At 48.9% G+C, this 16,317-nt stretch overlaps 3 protein-coding genes across 3 annotated transcripts in view; 1 reads left to right on the forward strand and 2 right to left on the reverse strand.

Annotated features, from left to right (window-relative positions):
- Nucleotides 1–16,220, forward strand: LOC112860651 (uncharacterized). Its single transcript, XM_086716516.1, has 16 exons — nucleotides 1–130; nucleotides 365–450; nucleotides 526–573; nucleotides 719–838; nucleotides 1,333–1,410; nucleotides 1,677–1,759; nucleotides 2,220–2,306; nucleotides 2,385–2,501; nucleotides 6,618–6,751; nucleotides 7,816–8,024; nucleotides 8,097–8,180; nucleotides 9,963–10,014; nucleotides 10,088–10,155; nucleotides 10,580–10,747; nucleotides 11,567–11,722; nucleotides 11,797–16,220. Exons 1-16 carry the CDS (start codon nucleotides 1–3, stop codon nucleotides 11,956–11,958), a joined length of 1,782 nt encoding a protein of 593 aa, XP_086572642.1. The 3' UTR covers nucleotides 11,959–16,220.
- SLC35A4 (solute carrier family 35 member A4) lies at nucleotides 12,880–14,812 on the reverse strand. Its single transcript, XM_025923419.2, has one exon. The coding sequence runs from the start codon at nucleotides 14,810–14,812 to the stop codon at nucleotides 13,838–13,840; it is 975 nt and encodes a 324-aa protein (XP_025779204.2). The 3' UTR covers nucleotides 12,880–13,837.
- Nucleotides 14,891–16,317, reverse strand: part of LOC112860198 (SLC35A4 upstream open reading frame protein) — a 2,508-nt gene continuing 1,081 nt past the window's right edge. Inside the window, exons 2-3 of the mRNA XM_025923420.2 lie at nucleotides 16,049–16,147; nucleotides 14,891–15,437 (exon numbers count right to left, since the gene is read on the reverse strand). Coding sequence (XP_025779205.1) covers nucleotides 15,240–15,437; nucleotides 16,049–16,147 — 297 coding nt within the window. The 3' untranslated portion in view covers nucleotides 14,891–15,239. The remainder of the gene's footprint in view (nucleotides 15,438–16,048; nucleotides 16,148–16,317) is intronic.

Consider the following 16,317-nt stretch of genomic DNA (forward strand, 5'->3'; position numbering starts at 1 on the left):
ATGGAGTGTGGAGAGGTAGCAAGCGCAGAGGCTGGTTTGGGCCAGGGCAGCTCAGTGCCCCCAGCCCTCATGGACAACCCCCAGGCCAGGCTGACTGTGGTGGTAGAAGTTGAGAGTGGAAGAGAATCAGGTGAGAAGAAGGCCTTACACATTCACTCTTGGAAGTAACGCAGCCTGGGGGACCCTCCTGGGAGAGGGGAAGCCAAGGCCATTTTACAGCCTTAGCTGCTGCAGATGCTTTTTGAGGACACTCCGCCTCTCAGGGGGTCTGATCCTGTGCTCAGTACTCTGGGTTAGGAAACTGAGGCCAAAGTTGAGGGCAGGACTTAGGCACGGGAGTTAATATACAGTCCATCCTTCTCAGGCCCTGAGGACACATGTTGCCCCACACTGCTTCTGGAGGGGCCCCAGAGCATCTGCCTGCTTCAGCCGGAGACTCTAGACACTCAGGTAGAAATGGGACGGGGTGCGGGTGAGGCCCTGGAAGATGGGAGTGACAATGCTGAGCCCAGTCTTCCCCTGCAGGAACAATGCATCACCTTTGACAGAGTCCTGGGCTCTGATGCTGCTCAGGTAGGGGGTGTTGTAGGGAAACGGGAGGAGGATGGGAATCCTCAGGCGTCTGGATCCTGGAGTGCTAAGGGTTTCCCAAGCCCATTGCTCAGGCAGGCTGGGTCAGGGCACCTGTGACTGGGGGATATGCCTGTGTCCCCTGCAGGAGGCTGAGCAGGAGCTGCTAGCACGAGTCCAGTCCACACTAGGCTTGGTGGCCCGAGGGTACAGTGTGTCCCTACTGCTTCGGGGTCGGGAAACAGAGACACCTCGGCTTGTACCTCAGGTGAGTCCTGGAGGAGCTACCAAGCATAGGTCTCATGAGGCTCAGGTGTTGTTTCCTCCAGGAGACCTTTGAGAAACTTCCCTTCCCCTCCCTAGCGGATTGGGCCCATAGGGTAAGGGTCAAGATGGGGTGGTGTGCAAACATGAAATATCCAGCAAGGTCTAATATTCACAGTTTTTCATAATACCGATAATAAACTTGAAAGTTTTGTTTTCAGGGCTTCGTCAAAATGCCCCCAAGTCAAAATAGCTGCCTCAGAACTTCATCATAGGCAGGCCCCTGTTTTAGGAAACAGCAGGTCTCATTGAAAATGTCTACTCATTTGACTGGCTCGCTGTGAACCGTGAGGGCTGGGGCTGTTTCTGTCTTGGACACTGTGTCCCTGTGTCCGAAGCACGTAGCATAGAACCGGGCATAGACTTCACCGTCACGAAACTGTTGAAGGACAGATTTATCCTTTCTCCGTCCCTACTGAACCCCTTTCTCCACTTTAGCTGTTGCAGATGCTGTTTGAGGAAACTCTGCCCCACAGGGGCGCTGTTCCTGGGGTTAGCACCCTTAGCCTGGTGCAGGTGAGACCCTGCATGGAGGGGAGCCCTGGGAACCAATGGTGGTGCTGTGGAAAGGGCCTGAGGCTCGCAGGCAGCCAGAAGAGACTGAGTCTAGCCTCATCTGCACTGACCAGTGTGGGCTTGCCTCTCTGAGGTCTCCTATTTCCTGCCTGAAATGGCTGAATGTTGGTGCCCTCGTTGACTCAAGGAGCCCCAGCGGGAGGATCTTGTGAGACGAGGTCTGGGAAAGGCTGTTTGTAACTGGTGTTGTGCTTGTGTGATTGCAGCTCAGCCCCAGTGGAAGGACTCAGGACCTGCTCTCTCCAGGGAGAGAGAACCTATCGGTGTTAGACGTGTCCCCTTTGGGCTTGTAAGTCTCCAGGGGCCAATGGGATCTGAGGGTGCTTGTCTTAAGGCAGGGCTGAAACCCCCAAACCCAGCCGTGGGAAGTTTCTCCCCACTGCCATGCAGAAGGGAAGCTCTGCACTTGGGGTTGTGCTCATCACACCCGCTCATCATCTTCCCTGCAGCTCGTATCCCCAGCCCTCTCACTCTTCTTACCCTATCCATCTACACCTCTTCCACTCAGTCATTACCATCTGGGTGATGTGAGCATCTCGTTGAGCAGAACTGGGCAGCTGACAGGAGAAAAAAGATGATGAAGATGAGAGGCTTTCAGGGGATATACTGAGCTTGGAACCTTGGGGATGGTTCTTACAGGCTCTTGGGACCCCAATGGACTCCCCATGCAGAGGTTCTGGGGGGCTGGACAGAACCCCAGAACCTCTTAGGAGGTGCTTAGGAGTTGAGCTTGTCTCCCCATCCTCCAGGGTGGTAGAAAATGCCAGTGAGGTGGAGGTGTCCGACTCAAGAGCTGCCTCAGACCTGTACTTACAAGCTGCAGGGGATGAAGGCAGGTGAGGACAGGCGGGCACCTGTCACCCCCAACCCCTATCCCTTAGGCATTTGATCTCATCCTACCCTGTCCTCCACAGGGCCTGCTCTCTGCTCACTGTCACCATGTCCTGCCTAGGGCCTGACCCTCCCGAGGGGCCTGGGACCCGGGGTATGTGGCGAGGGGCCTTGAGGATCCTGCAGCTCCCCAGAGACCTGTAAGTCTGATGGAATCTTCTGACTGCTTTAGGGAACAGGGTGGGGGTATGGCTGAAGTATGGATGCAGAGACCCAGGGCAGCCTCAGAGTCTCATTTCCTCACCTCTGACATGGTGAAGGACTCCCTCCTTTAACATTTCTTTTTTTTTTTTTTAATTTTTTTTTAATGTTTATTTTTGACAGAGAGAGAGAGAGACAGAGCATGAGCTGGGGAGGGGCAGAGAGAGATAGGGAGACACAGAATCTGAAGCAGGCTCCAGGCCTGTGCTGTCAGCACGGAGCCCGACGTGGGGCTCAAACTCACAGACCATGAGATCATGACCTTTGCTGAAGTCGGACGCTCAACCAGCTGAGCCACCCAGGTGCCCCATCCTTTAGCATTTCTTATAAGGCAGGTCTACCAGCAATGAACTCCCTCAGCTTTTACTAATCTGGGAATACCTTAATTTCTCACACGTTCCTGAAGGATAGTTTTGCCAGATATGGAATTCTTAGTTGACACACTTTATTTTCCCAGCATTATTTTTAGAGAGAGAAAGAGAGCAAGCAGGGGAGAGGGGCAGAGTGACAGAGACAGAGATGGAGGTGGGGAGAGAGGGAAGGAGAATCCCAAGCAGCCTCCACACTGATGTGGGGCTCCATCCCACGACCCTGCAATCATGACCTGAGCTGAAAGCAAGAGTTGGATGCTCAGCCGACTGAGCCACCCAGACACCCCTTTCAGCACTTTAAATATGTCATCTCACTGCATTCTGGTCTCCATAATTTCTTTCTTCCTTTTTTTTTTTTTTTTTTAAGATTTTATTTTTAAGTAATCTCTACATACAACATGGGGCTGGAACTCACAACCTGGAGATCAAGAGTTACATGCTGTACTGACTGAGTCAGCCAGGCACTAATGGCTTCCACAATTCCTGATGAGAAACTGGTTTTCATTCTTTTTTTTTTTTTTTTTAATTTTTTTTTCAACGTTTTTTATTTATTTTTGGGACAGAGAGAGACAGAGCATGAACGGGGGAGGGGCAGAGAGAGAGGGAGACACAGAATCGGAAACAGGCTCCAGGCTCTGAGCCATCAGCCCAGAGCCCGACGCGGGGCTCGAACCCACGGACCGCGAGATCGTGACCTGGCTGAAGTTGGACGCTTAACCGACTGCGCCACCCAGGCGCCCCTGGTTTTCATTCTTATGGAGGATCACTCGTACCATCACAAGTTGCTTCTCTTATTCTGTTTTCAAGATTCTCTCTTTGGCTTTTGGTGGTTTGATTATAATGTGTCCTGGCATGAATCTCTTTGAGTTTATCCTTCTTGAAATTTGTTGAGCTTCTTGGATGTATAGATTCATGTCTTTCATAAATTTGGGGAATTTTTGAGCACTATTTCTTCAAATATTCCTTCTGCCCCCTTTTCCCTGTCTTCTCCCTCTGACAGTCCCATTCTGCATGTATTTATACACTTCATGTATCCACTGGCCCCTTGGGCTCATTTTCCTTCATTCTTTTTTCTTTTTGCATAATTTTTTTGACCTATTTTCAACTTTGCTGAGATTCTTTCTTGTGCCCACTCAAATCTGTTCTCTAGGGAATTTATGATTTCAGTTACTATACTTTTCAGCTCCAGAATTTCTACTTGGTTCCTGTTTTTTTTATTTTATTTTATTTTATTTTATTTTATTTTATTTTATTTTATTTTATTATTTTATTTTATTTTATTTTATTTTATTTTATTTTATTTTAATTTATTTTATTTTATTTTATTTTATTTTATTTTTATTTTAAAGTAAGCTCTACACCCAGTGTGGGGCACAAACTCACAACCCCAAGATCAAGAGTCGCATGCTCCACTTACTAAGCCAGCCAGACACCCCTCTTTTTGGTTCCTTTTTATAATTTCTGTGCTTCTATTCGTATTTTTTATTCATTGAGACATCATTTTCTTGATTTCCTTTACTTTTCTGAGCATATTTAAGATAGTTGGATTAAAGTCTTTAGGGAATCCAATGTCTGTGCTTCCTCAAGGACAGTTTCTATTAATTTTTTTTTCCCCTGTGGGTGGGCCATGCATCTTTATTTGCATGCCAGATATTTTTTTGGTTGGAAACTGCCCAATTTGAGAATTTTTATTTTTGTAAAGATTATATTCTTCATTATGTTGGTCTCTTACATCTCCATTTCTTTTCCTTAGGCTCTGACATTTTGGATATGATAATGGGGGAACTCTGAAAAAGAGATTCCCCATCCCCTCTAGGGTTTGCATTGTTGCTTGCTGTGGGCTGCAACTGTTTGCTTAGTTACTTTCCAAACAATTTTTGCAAAGGCTGGATTCTTTGTTGCCACTGAAGTCTCCATTCTGTCATCTCAGTGGTTAGCTAGTGACCTCACATAGAATTCCTTACTCTACTGGGACAAAAACATTTTTTATTAAAGGAATAAAAACAGAAAGAAAAAAAAAATTAAAAAAATCTCCAGCTTTCCATAGATTCGCTCTGTGTTGGGTCAGTCCTTCTATGCTTCTCACCATTCCACTTACATCTCTGCCTTAGCCTTACTTTCTGCTTACAATGAGCTTAAAAAAACAGAGATGAAAACTTGCCATCTTCTCAGGTCTTTTCTAAGCCTGCATCCTGCTCTGGGCATGTGTGTGGCTTTCTAGATTCCTTGGTGCATGGGGGAATTTTCCTTATCCCCCCTCCCCCCACCCCCCCGCAATGCAATCTGACTCCCCAACTTTTCTTCCCAGTCTTTCCATGCATCTGTTGTTTGCCCCAACTGTTATTTTTGCTTGTTCTTTCATCTTTTCAATGTTTTGAGGGACTATCATCTAGGATAGCTGCTCTGCCCTGAGAGAGTTCCAAGGTAAGGGAAACAAAAGGAAGCCCTTTTTGTCAGTCCTCTGGGGGAAACCCTAGACAGTGAAAACAACAAACACAGTTCCTTGGGAACAAAATCTGCTCTGCTCCCTCCAGAGCCAAGCACCCCACCACCAGAAACATGGACTGTTGTCTTCAAGACAACCTCTGTGCTGGGGAGGAGGTTGGGGCTAGGTTAAATTAAAACACCACAAAGATCTCAACATATTTAAGTTGCTTTCTCCTGGGTAAGCATTCACTGGGTTGTAGTAAACCTTTCACTGTCCCCCAGAGTTCCTGTAAGGTTGATCCTGACCATTTTTTCCACATGTTGCTGAAAAAGGACAGATCCCCAGACTTCCATACTCTGCCATTTTTGTGGATGTCACTTTGCTTTGCCATTTTAAATTGGGTGATTAGGGGCACGTGGCTGGCTCAGTTGGCAGGGCATGTGACTCTTAAAGAAAAAAATTTTTTTTAACATTTATTTATTTTTGAGAGACAGAGCAGGAGGAGGAGAGGGAGACACAGAATCTGAAGCAGGCTCCAGGCTCTGAGCTGTCAGCACAAACCCTGACGCGGGGCTCAAACTCACAAACCATGAGATCATGACTTGAGCTGAAGTCGGATGCTTAACCAACTGAGCCACCCTGGTACCCCAGGGCATATGACTCTTGATCTCAGGATCGTGAGTTCAAGCCCCACATTGGATGTGTTGCCTACTTAAAAAAATAAATAAATAAAAAATAAATTGGGTGATTAGTCTTCTATCACTGAGATGTAAGAGCTCTTTAAATATTCTGGATAGGGGCGCCCGGGTGGCTCAGTTGGTTCTCACAGTTCATGAGTTTGAGTCCCTTACCAGGTGAGCTCAAGCCCTGCTTCAGGCTCTGCACAGTGCAGAGCCTGCATGGGATTCTCTCTCTCTCTCCCTCTCTCTGCCCCTCAATCTCATGCCCTCTCTCTCTCTCTAAAAAATAAAAATAAACAAATAAAAATAGCATAAATACATACATACATACATAAGTGTATGTTCTGGATACAAGTCCCTTATCAGATAGACAAATTAAATTTTGCACTATGAGAATATATTATTTGTGTAATTAAATAATAAAATTTTAAAAAGGGTCTATGCAAGGTTGCAAATCTGCCTGGTGGTGCACCAAAGTTCTGGAAATAGTCAGCCTTTCCATCAGATGTAATTTGGGTCAATTTCTTTCCCCATTCACCAGTGGACACCTCTTTTCTTCCTCTCTCCTTCTGGCAGAGATTGCCCCCTGCTGCAGGTGTTGGCTGGTAAGGTTATTGGTGAGGAGGTAGAGGGCTCTCTGCCCTGGATCGTGTCATGGCTCCTGGAAGGAAACAACTACACTGGTCTTCTTCTTCGCCTGGACCCTCAAGGTGGCCTGGGGAAGGGTGTGGGGTTCTTTGGGAAGCTCTGACATCTAACTTATGCCTGACCACCCCTCTCACCAAAACAGCTGCAGCCCCAACCCCAGTCCAGAGATAGCCTCACCTCTGGGAGGGTCAAGATTCAGAAAGGTCCCAGTATGGCTAGGTTGCCAAAGTCTGGAAAGGCAGGGCTGATAGTAAAAGCAACCCCTCGCCCTTCAGAGGCTTTCAACAGTTAACCAAGAATTTTCACACTAATACATTTTATTCTTACCACAACCCCATGAGACACATCTAACTTAGGGAGGGAGGCCTAATTTATAAATGAGGAAAGGGAGGATCAGAGAAGGGAGAGAACTTGTCTATTTTCATACACTCATTAAAAATCAGGCCTCTCTGAAATGATATGATGTCAGAGACTTAGGGGAGGTCAAGTGGAGGGTATAGATCAAACAAGAATGGCTGTGAGTTGACAATTACTGAAGCTGGGTGATAAGTAGATTGAATTTCCTATACTTTGTACATGTTTGAAATTTTCTACAAAAGTGAAAAGAAAGAAAAAGTCTGGCTCTCTGTATCCAAAATTAGTAAGCACACATTAATTTGGCTAACATAGTCCCAGACCACACACTGTGCCAGGCCCTGTGGAGTAAGGAAGAAAAATTAGGCCAGTTCATGCCCTTAAGGATAAAGCAGTGAAGGACAAAAGTATGTTTATCCATAGGCAGTTTGGTATCCTGATTAAAGGCACAGGCTTTAATGTCAGACAGAATTGGGCTTAAGTTTTAGCTCTGCCACTCACCAGGGAGTTGCTTGACCTCTCTAAGCTTCATTTGGTTCATCTGGAAAATGTGGGGGTAGGCAGAAAAAATTAGAGTTGCTGCTTCATTGGAGTGTTGTGTGGATAAAAAGAGGTGATCCACAAAAACTCTTAGCATAGTGCCAAGCCCATGTAAAAGCCTGATAGGTGTTAGCTATTTTTTGTAAGTAGTATTAATAAAAATTACAAGTATTACAGGCAGTGTGCTTTGGAGTCCAGAAGGAGTGATTCACTCCGAGTCTCCCCTTATTAGGTGGCTCCCTGAGCTTACTCAGAGCTGCTCTGTTGGGGGCCTCGGGAAGGAGGATGCAGGTGAAACAGGTGAGGCCCACCCAGTGGGATGCAGTAGAAGAGGCACGTGCCCGCCGGGCAAACCTGAAGAGCCTGCGTTCAGGCCTCCTTGGGGACACCCTCACAGAAAGTGGGCTCAGCCAGCTGGGCAGGGCACTGCGAGAGTTGCGGGTAAGCAAGGTGAGGCCTGGAGGTGCCGAAGAGAGTAGCGGTTGGAGCCTACCTTAAACCCTCTCTCCATAGGTGGTAAAAGCCTGGAGCCAGTGCCCAGGAAGCCAGATGCTCAAAGGGGTCAAAGCTGAGGCTGTGGGGCTCCCAGAACTACAGGTATGTTTTCTGGCTCAACCTCTTAGGAGCCCCATTGATGTCTGCCTTCTCTCCTATTTACAGAGCACTATGAGGAGTCCCTTTCTTTGTTCACTAATTTATTGATTTCCAAACATTTTAGTGACTTCTCAGTGTGTCAGGCATAGTGCCACGTAGGCCCTGGGAAACCCCTGTCCTCATGGAATTTGCAATCTTCTGGAGAGAAGCAATTATAACACCATGATCAGTGCTTTGAAGGCCTTATCAACACAGGGTTCAGTGGGGCATCTAAACACTTCACAGGGGATGTTGATTTCTGAAGGAGGTAGCCAGCAAAGATGAGTGAAGAACAAACATTCCAGGCACAGAAACTAACAGGTCAAGTCTTGGAAGTAAGCAGGGGCTTGATCTCTTTGGGGGACTGCAAGCAGGTCATTTTGCTGTAGGATATTTTGAGGAAGAGTCAAGAGAGAATGATTGAAGAGATAAGTAGGGGCCCGGTCATAAAGGGTTTTGCAAATTTATTGAGATGTTTGGACTTTGTCTTGAAGGTCAAGGAGAAGCCATAAAATTACTTTAAGCAGGGAAAACAGTATTGCTCACATTTTTCAGGTCAGCAAACTGAGGCTCAGAGAAGGGATCTGAGTGTCTCAGGGTCGCTGAGATAATCAAAGACAGCAGAGGTACAAACACCCAAGTCCTTAGGTTCAAGACGGTGCTTTTGCATCCGTTTAGAATGCATGGCCTCTCCTGTGCAGAAGGGGGTGCTGTCTTCCAGGATTTGCCAAAGGGTGGCTGGAATGCTGCTTCTGTCCACCTTCTCCTGGTCCTACCCTTTTCATACTTACAACTTGTTTTTACAGCCCTGAGCTTCGGGACTTAGGCATGTAAGCTCCCATTTATTGAGCAGCATCTGCTACTGCTTAGCGCTTTGGGTGTCTTATTTCATGCTCTCTACAACTTTTTTTTAAAAAGGTTTTATTTATTTTTGAGAAGGGGAGGGAAGGGGCAGAAAGAGAGGGAGACACAAATTCTGAAGCAGGCTCCAAGCTCTGAGCTGTTAGCACAGAACGCAACGCAGGGCTCGAACCCAAGAACCATGAGATCATGACCTGAGCCAAAGTCAGACGCTTAACTGACTGAGCCACCCAGGTGCCCCTCTACACCTTTTTTTTTTTTTTTTTTTTAACGTTTATTTGTTTTTGAGACAGAGAGACAGAGCATCAACGGGGGAGGGTCAGAGAGAGGGAGACACAGAATTTGAAACAAGCTCCAGGCTCTGAGCTGTCAGCACAGAGCCCGACGCGGGGCTTGAACTCACGGACCGTGAGATCATGACCTGAGCCGAAGTCGGCCGCTTAACTGACTGAGCCACCCAGGCGCCCCTCTCTACAACTTTTTAAAAATGTTTTTTTGTTTATTTTATTTGTTTTGAGAAAGAGAGAGAGAGAGAGAGAGAGAGCAAGCAGGGGAGGGACAGAGAAAGAGGGGGAAAGAGGATCTGAAGCAGGCTCTGTGCTGATAGCCGATGCAAGGTTTGAACTCACAAACCGTGAGATCATGACCTGAAATGAAGTTGGATGCTCAACCAACTGAGCCACCCAGGCACCTCTATAACTTTTATTAGCTCCATTTTACAGGTGAGGAAATGGATTCAAAAGATTAGACACCTGCCTGAGGTTATACAGCTGAGGAAAGGAGGGCCTGAGACTCTGATCTGTCTGATTTCAAAGTCCTGAGCTTAACACGTGCTATCCTAGGAGGAAGGGGATGGAATTCCCATTCTTAATATATTCTCAGCAGGTGATAGATTCAACAGCAAGCCACAGCCCAGGCTTCCAGGGAGAGCCCAAAGGTGGGTTTGGAGCTTGGGGTGGAGCTGGGTGCCCTCCACCTTTGTTGGGCTTAATTGCATTTTCCTCCAGTAGTAGGAGTAACAGCATCTCTAGGACCTGGGCTCCACCAAAAGCATCCTCCTAGGGACTCTGAGGAACAGGTAATACCTCATGTACCCCAGAATAGCTGGAAGCTCTTGGGGGCCTGAAGAGTTGCAGAGCACAGCTAACATGTCTACCACTTCTGTGCCCCAACATCAGGGACAAATATGGAGCTTCTGACAAAGAGAGGACCTGACAGGCTATGATTCCTAAGAGAGGGGCATGGGAAGGCTGTTTTCCTACTGGGTCACATTAGGAGTATAGGATCCTTAAGGCCTCCATGGCACCTATAGGCAGAGCCAATACCTTTCTCCCATGGCCCCAAGTCTCTGTCCAGGCTATAGGCTCTTACAGGACAGTTAGGTCCCAGACGTAGTTGTAGGAACAGCCCTGGTGGTGGGGTTCTGTTGGAAAGTTGGGCACCGTATCCCGAGGCTGTGGCACACACAGACTTCTGGCTGAGCCTAGACTAATGCAATGTAGGCCTGGCACGCCCCAGATGTGGCCCTGCAGTTCTTCTTGGCCCAGGCACAGAGGAAGAGACTTCAAGAACAGCACCAGATATGGATCCAAGAGGAACTGAAGCGTTTGGAACAGGAGGAGGAAGAGGTGGAAGGTGACCAAGTCAAAGGCCTGGTGGCCGGAAAGGAGGTGAGGAGGGTCAAGTAGGGGACTTGAGGCTTCTTCTAATTGGTTCAGGCATTGTGTTGGGGGCTGGAATCCAGCCTCAGTCACAACAGACTGGGCCATACCCTCTCTCATGGTCCTTATAGCTTTATGGGGGACAGATGTAGCAGTTTTCAGGGCTAAGTGCAGTGATGCAGGGAGCTAGGGGCTTGTGGGGACAAAGAAGAGTGCCTGACTCAGGCAGGAGAGGAGCAAAGATGGCATCTAGGCTGAGACTTGAAAAACAAATCAGCCAGAGGAATTCACTAGACTGAACTCCATGTGGGAAGTTCATACGCATCACATAGAGGCACTGAATAAATATACTTGTTTGCCCAAATTAGGAAACAAAACTTGTGAGCGTGAGGGGATGGGAGGATACGTTCTGAGGACTATGGTTTATGAGCAAAGGTCCAGAGGGAAGCAATGGCAAAGTACAGTCTGGGTACTGCAAATTGTCCATCTGGGGGGCCCCAGCAGGTACATGGTCAGAGATGAGGCTAAAGAGACCAGTGTGTGCCATGCCTCTGAATTTGGACTTTACCCTAAGAATGATAGTGAACCACTGAAGGGCATGTGTCATCTCAGTTCTGTCCCTCACTAGCCATGCAAATTTGGGCAGGTTAGGTCACTTCTCTGATTCACAGTTTCCAAATCTAACTACCAGATTTGGAAAACTAAAATGGCAACTACTTTCCTCCCCTGGGTTTCATTGGCTAAAATGAATGAACACACATGAAGTGTTTAGGAACAAAGCCTGGCACACAGGTGGCACTGAACAAAGAATATGTATTATCACTGAAGGCCTTCGAGAGGCAGAGATGGCACCGGGAGCAGACACTATGGAGACTCCAGCTGGAGGCCCTTCAGGCAGAGCGGGACACTGCAGAGCAGGACCTCATGGCCCTCTATGACGTGCACGTGCAGGCTGCCCGGGCTCGGACGTGCCATACACTGCAGGTCAGTGGGGACAGAAGGCAGGCCTTGAAATGGTTCCAAGGCTGACTGACAAGCATCTCTGAATCTGGGCACAGGTATTTCGAGCCTGGCGAGAGCTGTGGGAGGAGCAGACCATGACCACAGAGCATCACCACCGCAGCCTGCTGGCTGGTATCCTGCAAGACATGCTCCAACTGGCCACACAGAACCAGGAGCTTCAAGCCCAGAACCAGCAGCTTCAGCAGGATATAGGCTAGGCTGGGGCCAGTCGTGCTGGATGGCTGCCCTGGGAAGAAGTCTGGTGATCAGTAGTCTTTCAGGGGCAGCTTCTTCTCTCTTCATTCTTCACTGTCCCAGAAGGGAGAGGGAGCTGGGATAACTACGCTAACCTTCACTATGGATAATGAACGATACCACTAACCAGGTCTCGTTGTGTCAGTCCCTGCTAGGTACCTAATATCCACCTCTTCATTTTAGCCTTTTTCACTACCCTATGTAGTAGGTGCCACTTGACCCCCATTTCAGAGGTAAGGCAACTAAAGCTAGGAGAGGTTAAGTAACTGCCCAAGGACAAGTCCGCTAAGTCACAGAGCCAGAATTCAAATTCAAGCCTGTTAGAACTATAGTTCTACACTGCACATGTGGTGGTTCACAAACTGAAGTGTGCAGCAGAATCACTTAGCTTATTAAAGAAAAAAGATTCCCAAACCCTACTCTCCCAGATTCTTCAGTAGGTCTGCAGTGTGTGTGTGTGCGTGTGTATGTGCGTAAGCTTACTAGGTATGCTCCCATGGGAGCAGGGCCTGATGTTCCTCTGGCCATGAGAAGAGATGGCAGGAAGCAGTATCAGTGAGGGAACCAGAGGAAGTAAGAATCAAAACCATATTGAATCCATGAGTTCTCTAGCCTAAAACTTGGTTTGTCCTGCCAGGTCCAGCCAGGACCTTCTATTCCCAAGAGTCCCTCCAAATTCTCCAGGGCCCAGGTTTGTGCTTTAGAGAAATTTGAAAAGTTGTGACAGAACAGTCTCCACTCCATGGAGCCCTCAAAGGAAATAATGCTCCTAGCCAGAGATAGAAGTCTTTTCTCCTAGTCTATCAGTTACTCGAGGATTAAGGGCACTAGGACAACAAAATTATGTTACAGAGAATCTACGCAGCAGACACAGGACAATCATAGCCAATTGCAGGAACCACCTGCACCCCAGAATACTTTATTAAGACCTTATTGCTTACAGTTAGAAACACTGATTGAACTACATCAAATTTCCCTGTGCCTGGTTCCAGGTCACTCTGTGTAGAGCTTCCCTAATCTGTGTAGATTACTACACTCTGTGTAGAGCTGGGACAGTGCTAGGCAGGGGCAGGACCCAGAGTGAGAAAAATGGTACCTCCTAGGAGTTGTAGAGGGGACAGTGGGCTTTGAGAGGGCCCTTGGGGTGAGCAGAGAGGTCAGGAGTGTAGCCTTAAGCCAGGGCCCAGGGGCAACATTCCCTGAGATGAGTCAAGCTCCAGCCCTCTCTGGGGTCTCCAGAAAAAGGCTGGGTGGGTGTGGAGAGCAGCACTGTGGAGGGAGCAGGGGGCAATGTCCCCAGGTACCACTGGAGCTAGGGGAGTTTGAAAGAGTAGCCTGGATGACGGGTGTATAATCTGTGGCAATTAGGCTTTCCTGCATTACAGTGGGTGGGGATATCTCTTATGGGGGAGTCATGTACCACAGCTGGGCTGGAGTAGCCAGTACCAGGCCTGGGGGCAATGGGTCTGCTGGGTTGACCACAGGAGGCTAGGAAAGCCAACTGTTGCCCAAACCCACTCAAAGCAACTGTATTCATGCAGGATGAGGTGGAGAGCCTCCTCCACTGGGGATGGGGTCACTTCTAAGGCCTAGGTATTGATGCTCTCCCATTTCCTCATTCTAGAAAAACTTCAGGGCAAACCCAGTCTTCAAGTTTCCTGGGGTAACCCTTCATCCACCCACCTCCAGAGACTAACCTGGCTACTCCCACTTCCCCAGCTTTTGTCACAAGGCACTTGTTACAGGGCTGGCTGGTGAAGAAGGGTAGGGAGGCCTCGGAGGTGGCTCTGATGGTGGCGCCCAATCTATAGAGTCAGGAGTCCGGGTGGAGATGGTCAGTGACTAGCGGCTGCCATAGTACAGACGCACAGCCAGGCCAATGAGCAGCGTGGCCAGGAAGAAGGCAGCTGTGAGCTGCAGCCGCAGCAAGGCTGCTGAGAGCACGGCATTGACCACCAGGGAGCAGGACACAACAAAGAGCCGTGTGATGCTGCTGCCATGCTTCATGACAGCTGACATGAGCAGTCCATTTAGTGCCTGGCTCAGTACCACAAGCGCTGCCCAACCAGAGAAACCCTCCAGGAGGCCTGGGCCAGGGCCACCACCTGCGTGCAGACCTAGGTTCAGGAGCACACCAAAAGTGTAGAGGAAGAGGTTCTGAAGTGCTAGGGGCAGCCGCTGTCGCTTCATGAGCAGCTCTGTGTACACGGACGACAGGCCCGAGATGAGGCAGTACAAGATGAGAAGCAGCAGTCCCAGTGGAGTGATATGCAGGGACATGCGGCCAGCAGCAGCTGCTGGAGGGGGCCCAGGAAGGGTGCTTCCAGGGTCTTGGAGGCCACCAGCTGCATAGCAGGCCCCTGCTGCCATCAGCAGCAGCAGTGCCAAGCCCTGGCGTGCAGAGAGGCGGTGCCGGAGACAGAGGCAGTAGAACAGGGCCGTGCTTCCAATCTTGAGATTGCTCAGCACCTGATAGGTGCTGGGGTCCATGTAACGTTGAAGATAGATCACCAGGTTGTTGTTAGCGCCATAGAGAAGGGCTGATAGCGCAAAGGGGGCAGCCTGGCGCCATGGAGGAGCCCCTTGGGGCCATGCTTGCCAGCCCACCAAGAGGGAGAAGGCGCACAACAGTAGCTTGGTCAGCTCAGTCAGCAGCACAGCTGAGGAGGGCCGGAAGGGCACTCTGCCGTTCACATGGCACAGTGCCAGTAATGGGGCATGGGCACCATACATGGCAGTGGACAGGAGTAGCATCAGGGTCCAGCGGGCCTGCCTGGGACGGCCCAGGCCTGGCATACCCCCGTCCTCTACACTCATGCCCAGCCCAGACCCTGGGTGGCCTGTGTAGCTAGCCAGGGGACAGCGGGAATTATAACAAGTTTGGGAAAAATCAGAATGGAGCCGGCTCGCAGGAGGGAAGAGCCGTGGTACATTGCTAGAGAGAATACTGAAAATCAGAGTCAGCTGCAAACTCCACAGTCAGGGCTGGAATAGGAAGGGGCCGGTGGCCCTAAAAGCCACAGTCTTGGGGCCAGTCTCATGGGGTTAAGGAGGGGCGTCCAGATTATTGGCTGATAAGCCACTGTTCACCTTTTGCAAGAAGGAGAGCAAGGATGAAGACTGTGGAAAAGTTGAAGTCAGCAAAAGGGTGATAGCTGGGGAAGCCAGATATGGTGTCTGTGGTTGAAAGGCCTCTACCTGCAGGTTCAAGATGCTCATCCTTCCTCCCCCATGGGATCCAGAGCTAGTCGGGCCCCTTGCGCAATGACCGAAGATAGTCCCTCAACGTCTTCTCCACATTGGGCACAGCATATGCCTGAGCTGCGTAGATGCCAGTGCAGGTACCCACAGCAAAGCCCAATACTGCTGATGCCCTCAGTTTGGCCACCACATAGCCGGCTAAGAAGCCCTTGAGGAATGGGGAGGACAAGAGCGAGCCATCCTGTGGAGAAAAATGAAGGAAACTCAGCCAGGGTCTCCATTCTCTACCCAAGAGCTACTGGCCTTAGATCATCCCACGACCTCTGCCTTACTCTGGAAAGCTGCAGTATTCTCTCCAAAGATTTTCTCAAGATTCTGGAGGCAGAAAAAGAACCTAGAAGTCCTGATCACACAATCTCAGAATGCTGGGGTTAGAAGGCTCCAACCACAGAACCCTACCACCACAAAGCTAAAGAGGTGTCCCTGAGGAATCTGACCCCTGCCTGCTTCTCCAACCTCACTTCCTAGCATGCTCCCCCATTACTGGAGCCAAATTAAACTACTTTCATCCCCCCTGTTCATCATGCTACTTCCCACCATAAGAGCTTTGTATATGTTATTCCATCTGCCTGAAATGATCTCTCCTCCCCTCTTTACCTAGTTACCTTCTATTTAAGATACCAGTGCAAATATCATTTTCTTACAGAAACTTTCCTTGGGGTCACAGAAAACAGGCCATCAATAACCATTTGCTGAGTAAGTCTCTATCACCCATTCAAAAGCATATTGGGCAATGAAGCCCAAGGCCAGGGGGGAAGAGGGGGAAGGAGTGGTGGGCAGGTGCAGCTTTACCTGGCCCACACCACTGTTGACTTCGTCTTCCACACGCTGCTGCAGGCGTTCCAACTGGTTCTTGAGAAATGCCAGGTCCTTAAGCTTAGGCAGAGAATCCTAGAACAAGAAAGAATCCAACAAGTTAACCCAGCCCAATTCTCTGCTGAGGTCTGTCAGAGGCTGGGTGTTTTTTTTTTTTTTTAAAAAAAAACTTCCTGAGATGATGGTGGTAAAGGAAGAAAGGCACTGACAAGTAAAGAATTCACATGGGGACCGGGGAGGGGGGT

Source organism: Puma concolor, chromosome A1, assembly GCF_028749965.1.
Source record: "Puma concolor isolate L17-30 chromosome A1, mPumCon1.1.hap2, whole genome shotgun sequence".
Classification (NCBI taxonomy): domain Eukaryota; kingdom Metazoa; phylum Chordata; class Mammalia; order Carnivora; family Felidae; genus Puma; species Puma concolor.

Coding starts and splice junctions, on each gene's coding strand:
- LOC112860651 (XM_086716516.1), top strand. CDS start 1: ATGGAGTGTGGAGAGGTAGCAAGCGCAGAGGCTGGTTTGGGCCAGGGC. Junction 1,411..1,676: donor GCACCCTTAGCCTGGTGCAG/GTGAGACCCTGC, acceptor GTGTGATTGCAG/CTCAGCCCCAGTGGAAGGAC. Junction 10,156..10,579: donor CTAGGGACTCTGAGGAACAG/GTAATACCTCAT, acceptor AATGCAATGTAG/GCCTGGCACGCCCCAGATGT.
- SLC35A4 (XM_025923419.2), bottom strand. CDS start 14,812: ATGAGTGTAGAGGACGGGGGTATGCCAGGCCTGGGCCGTCCCAGGCAG.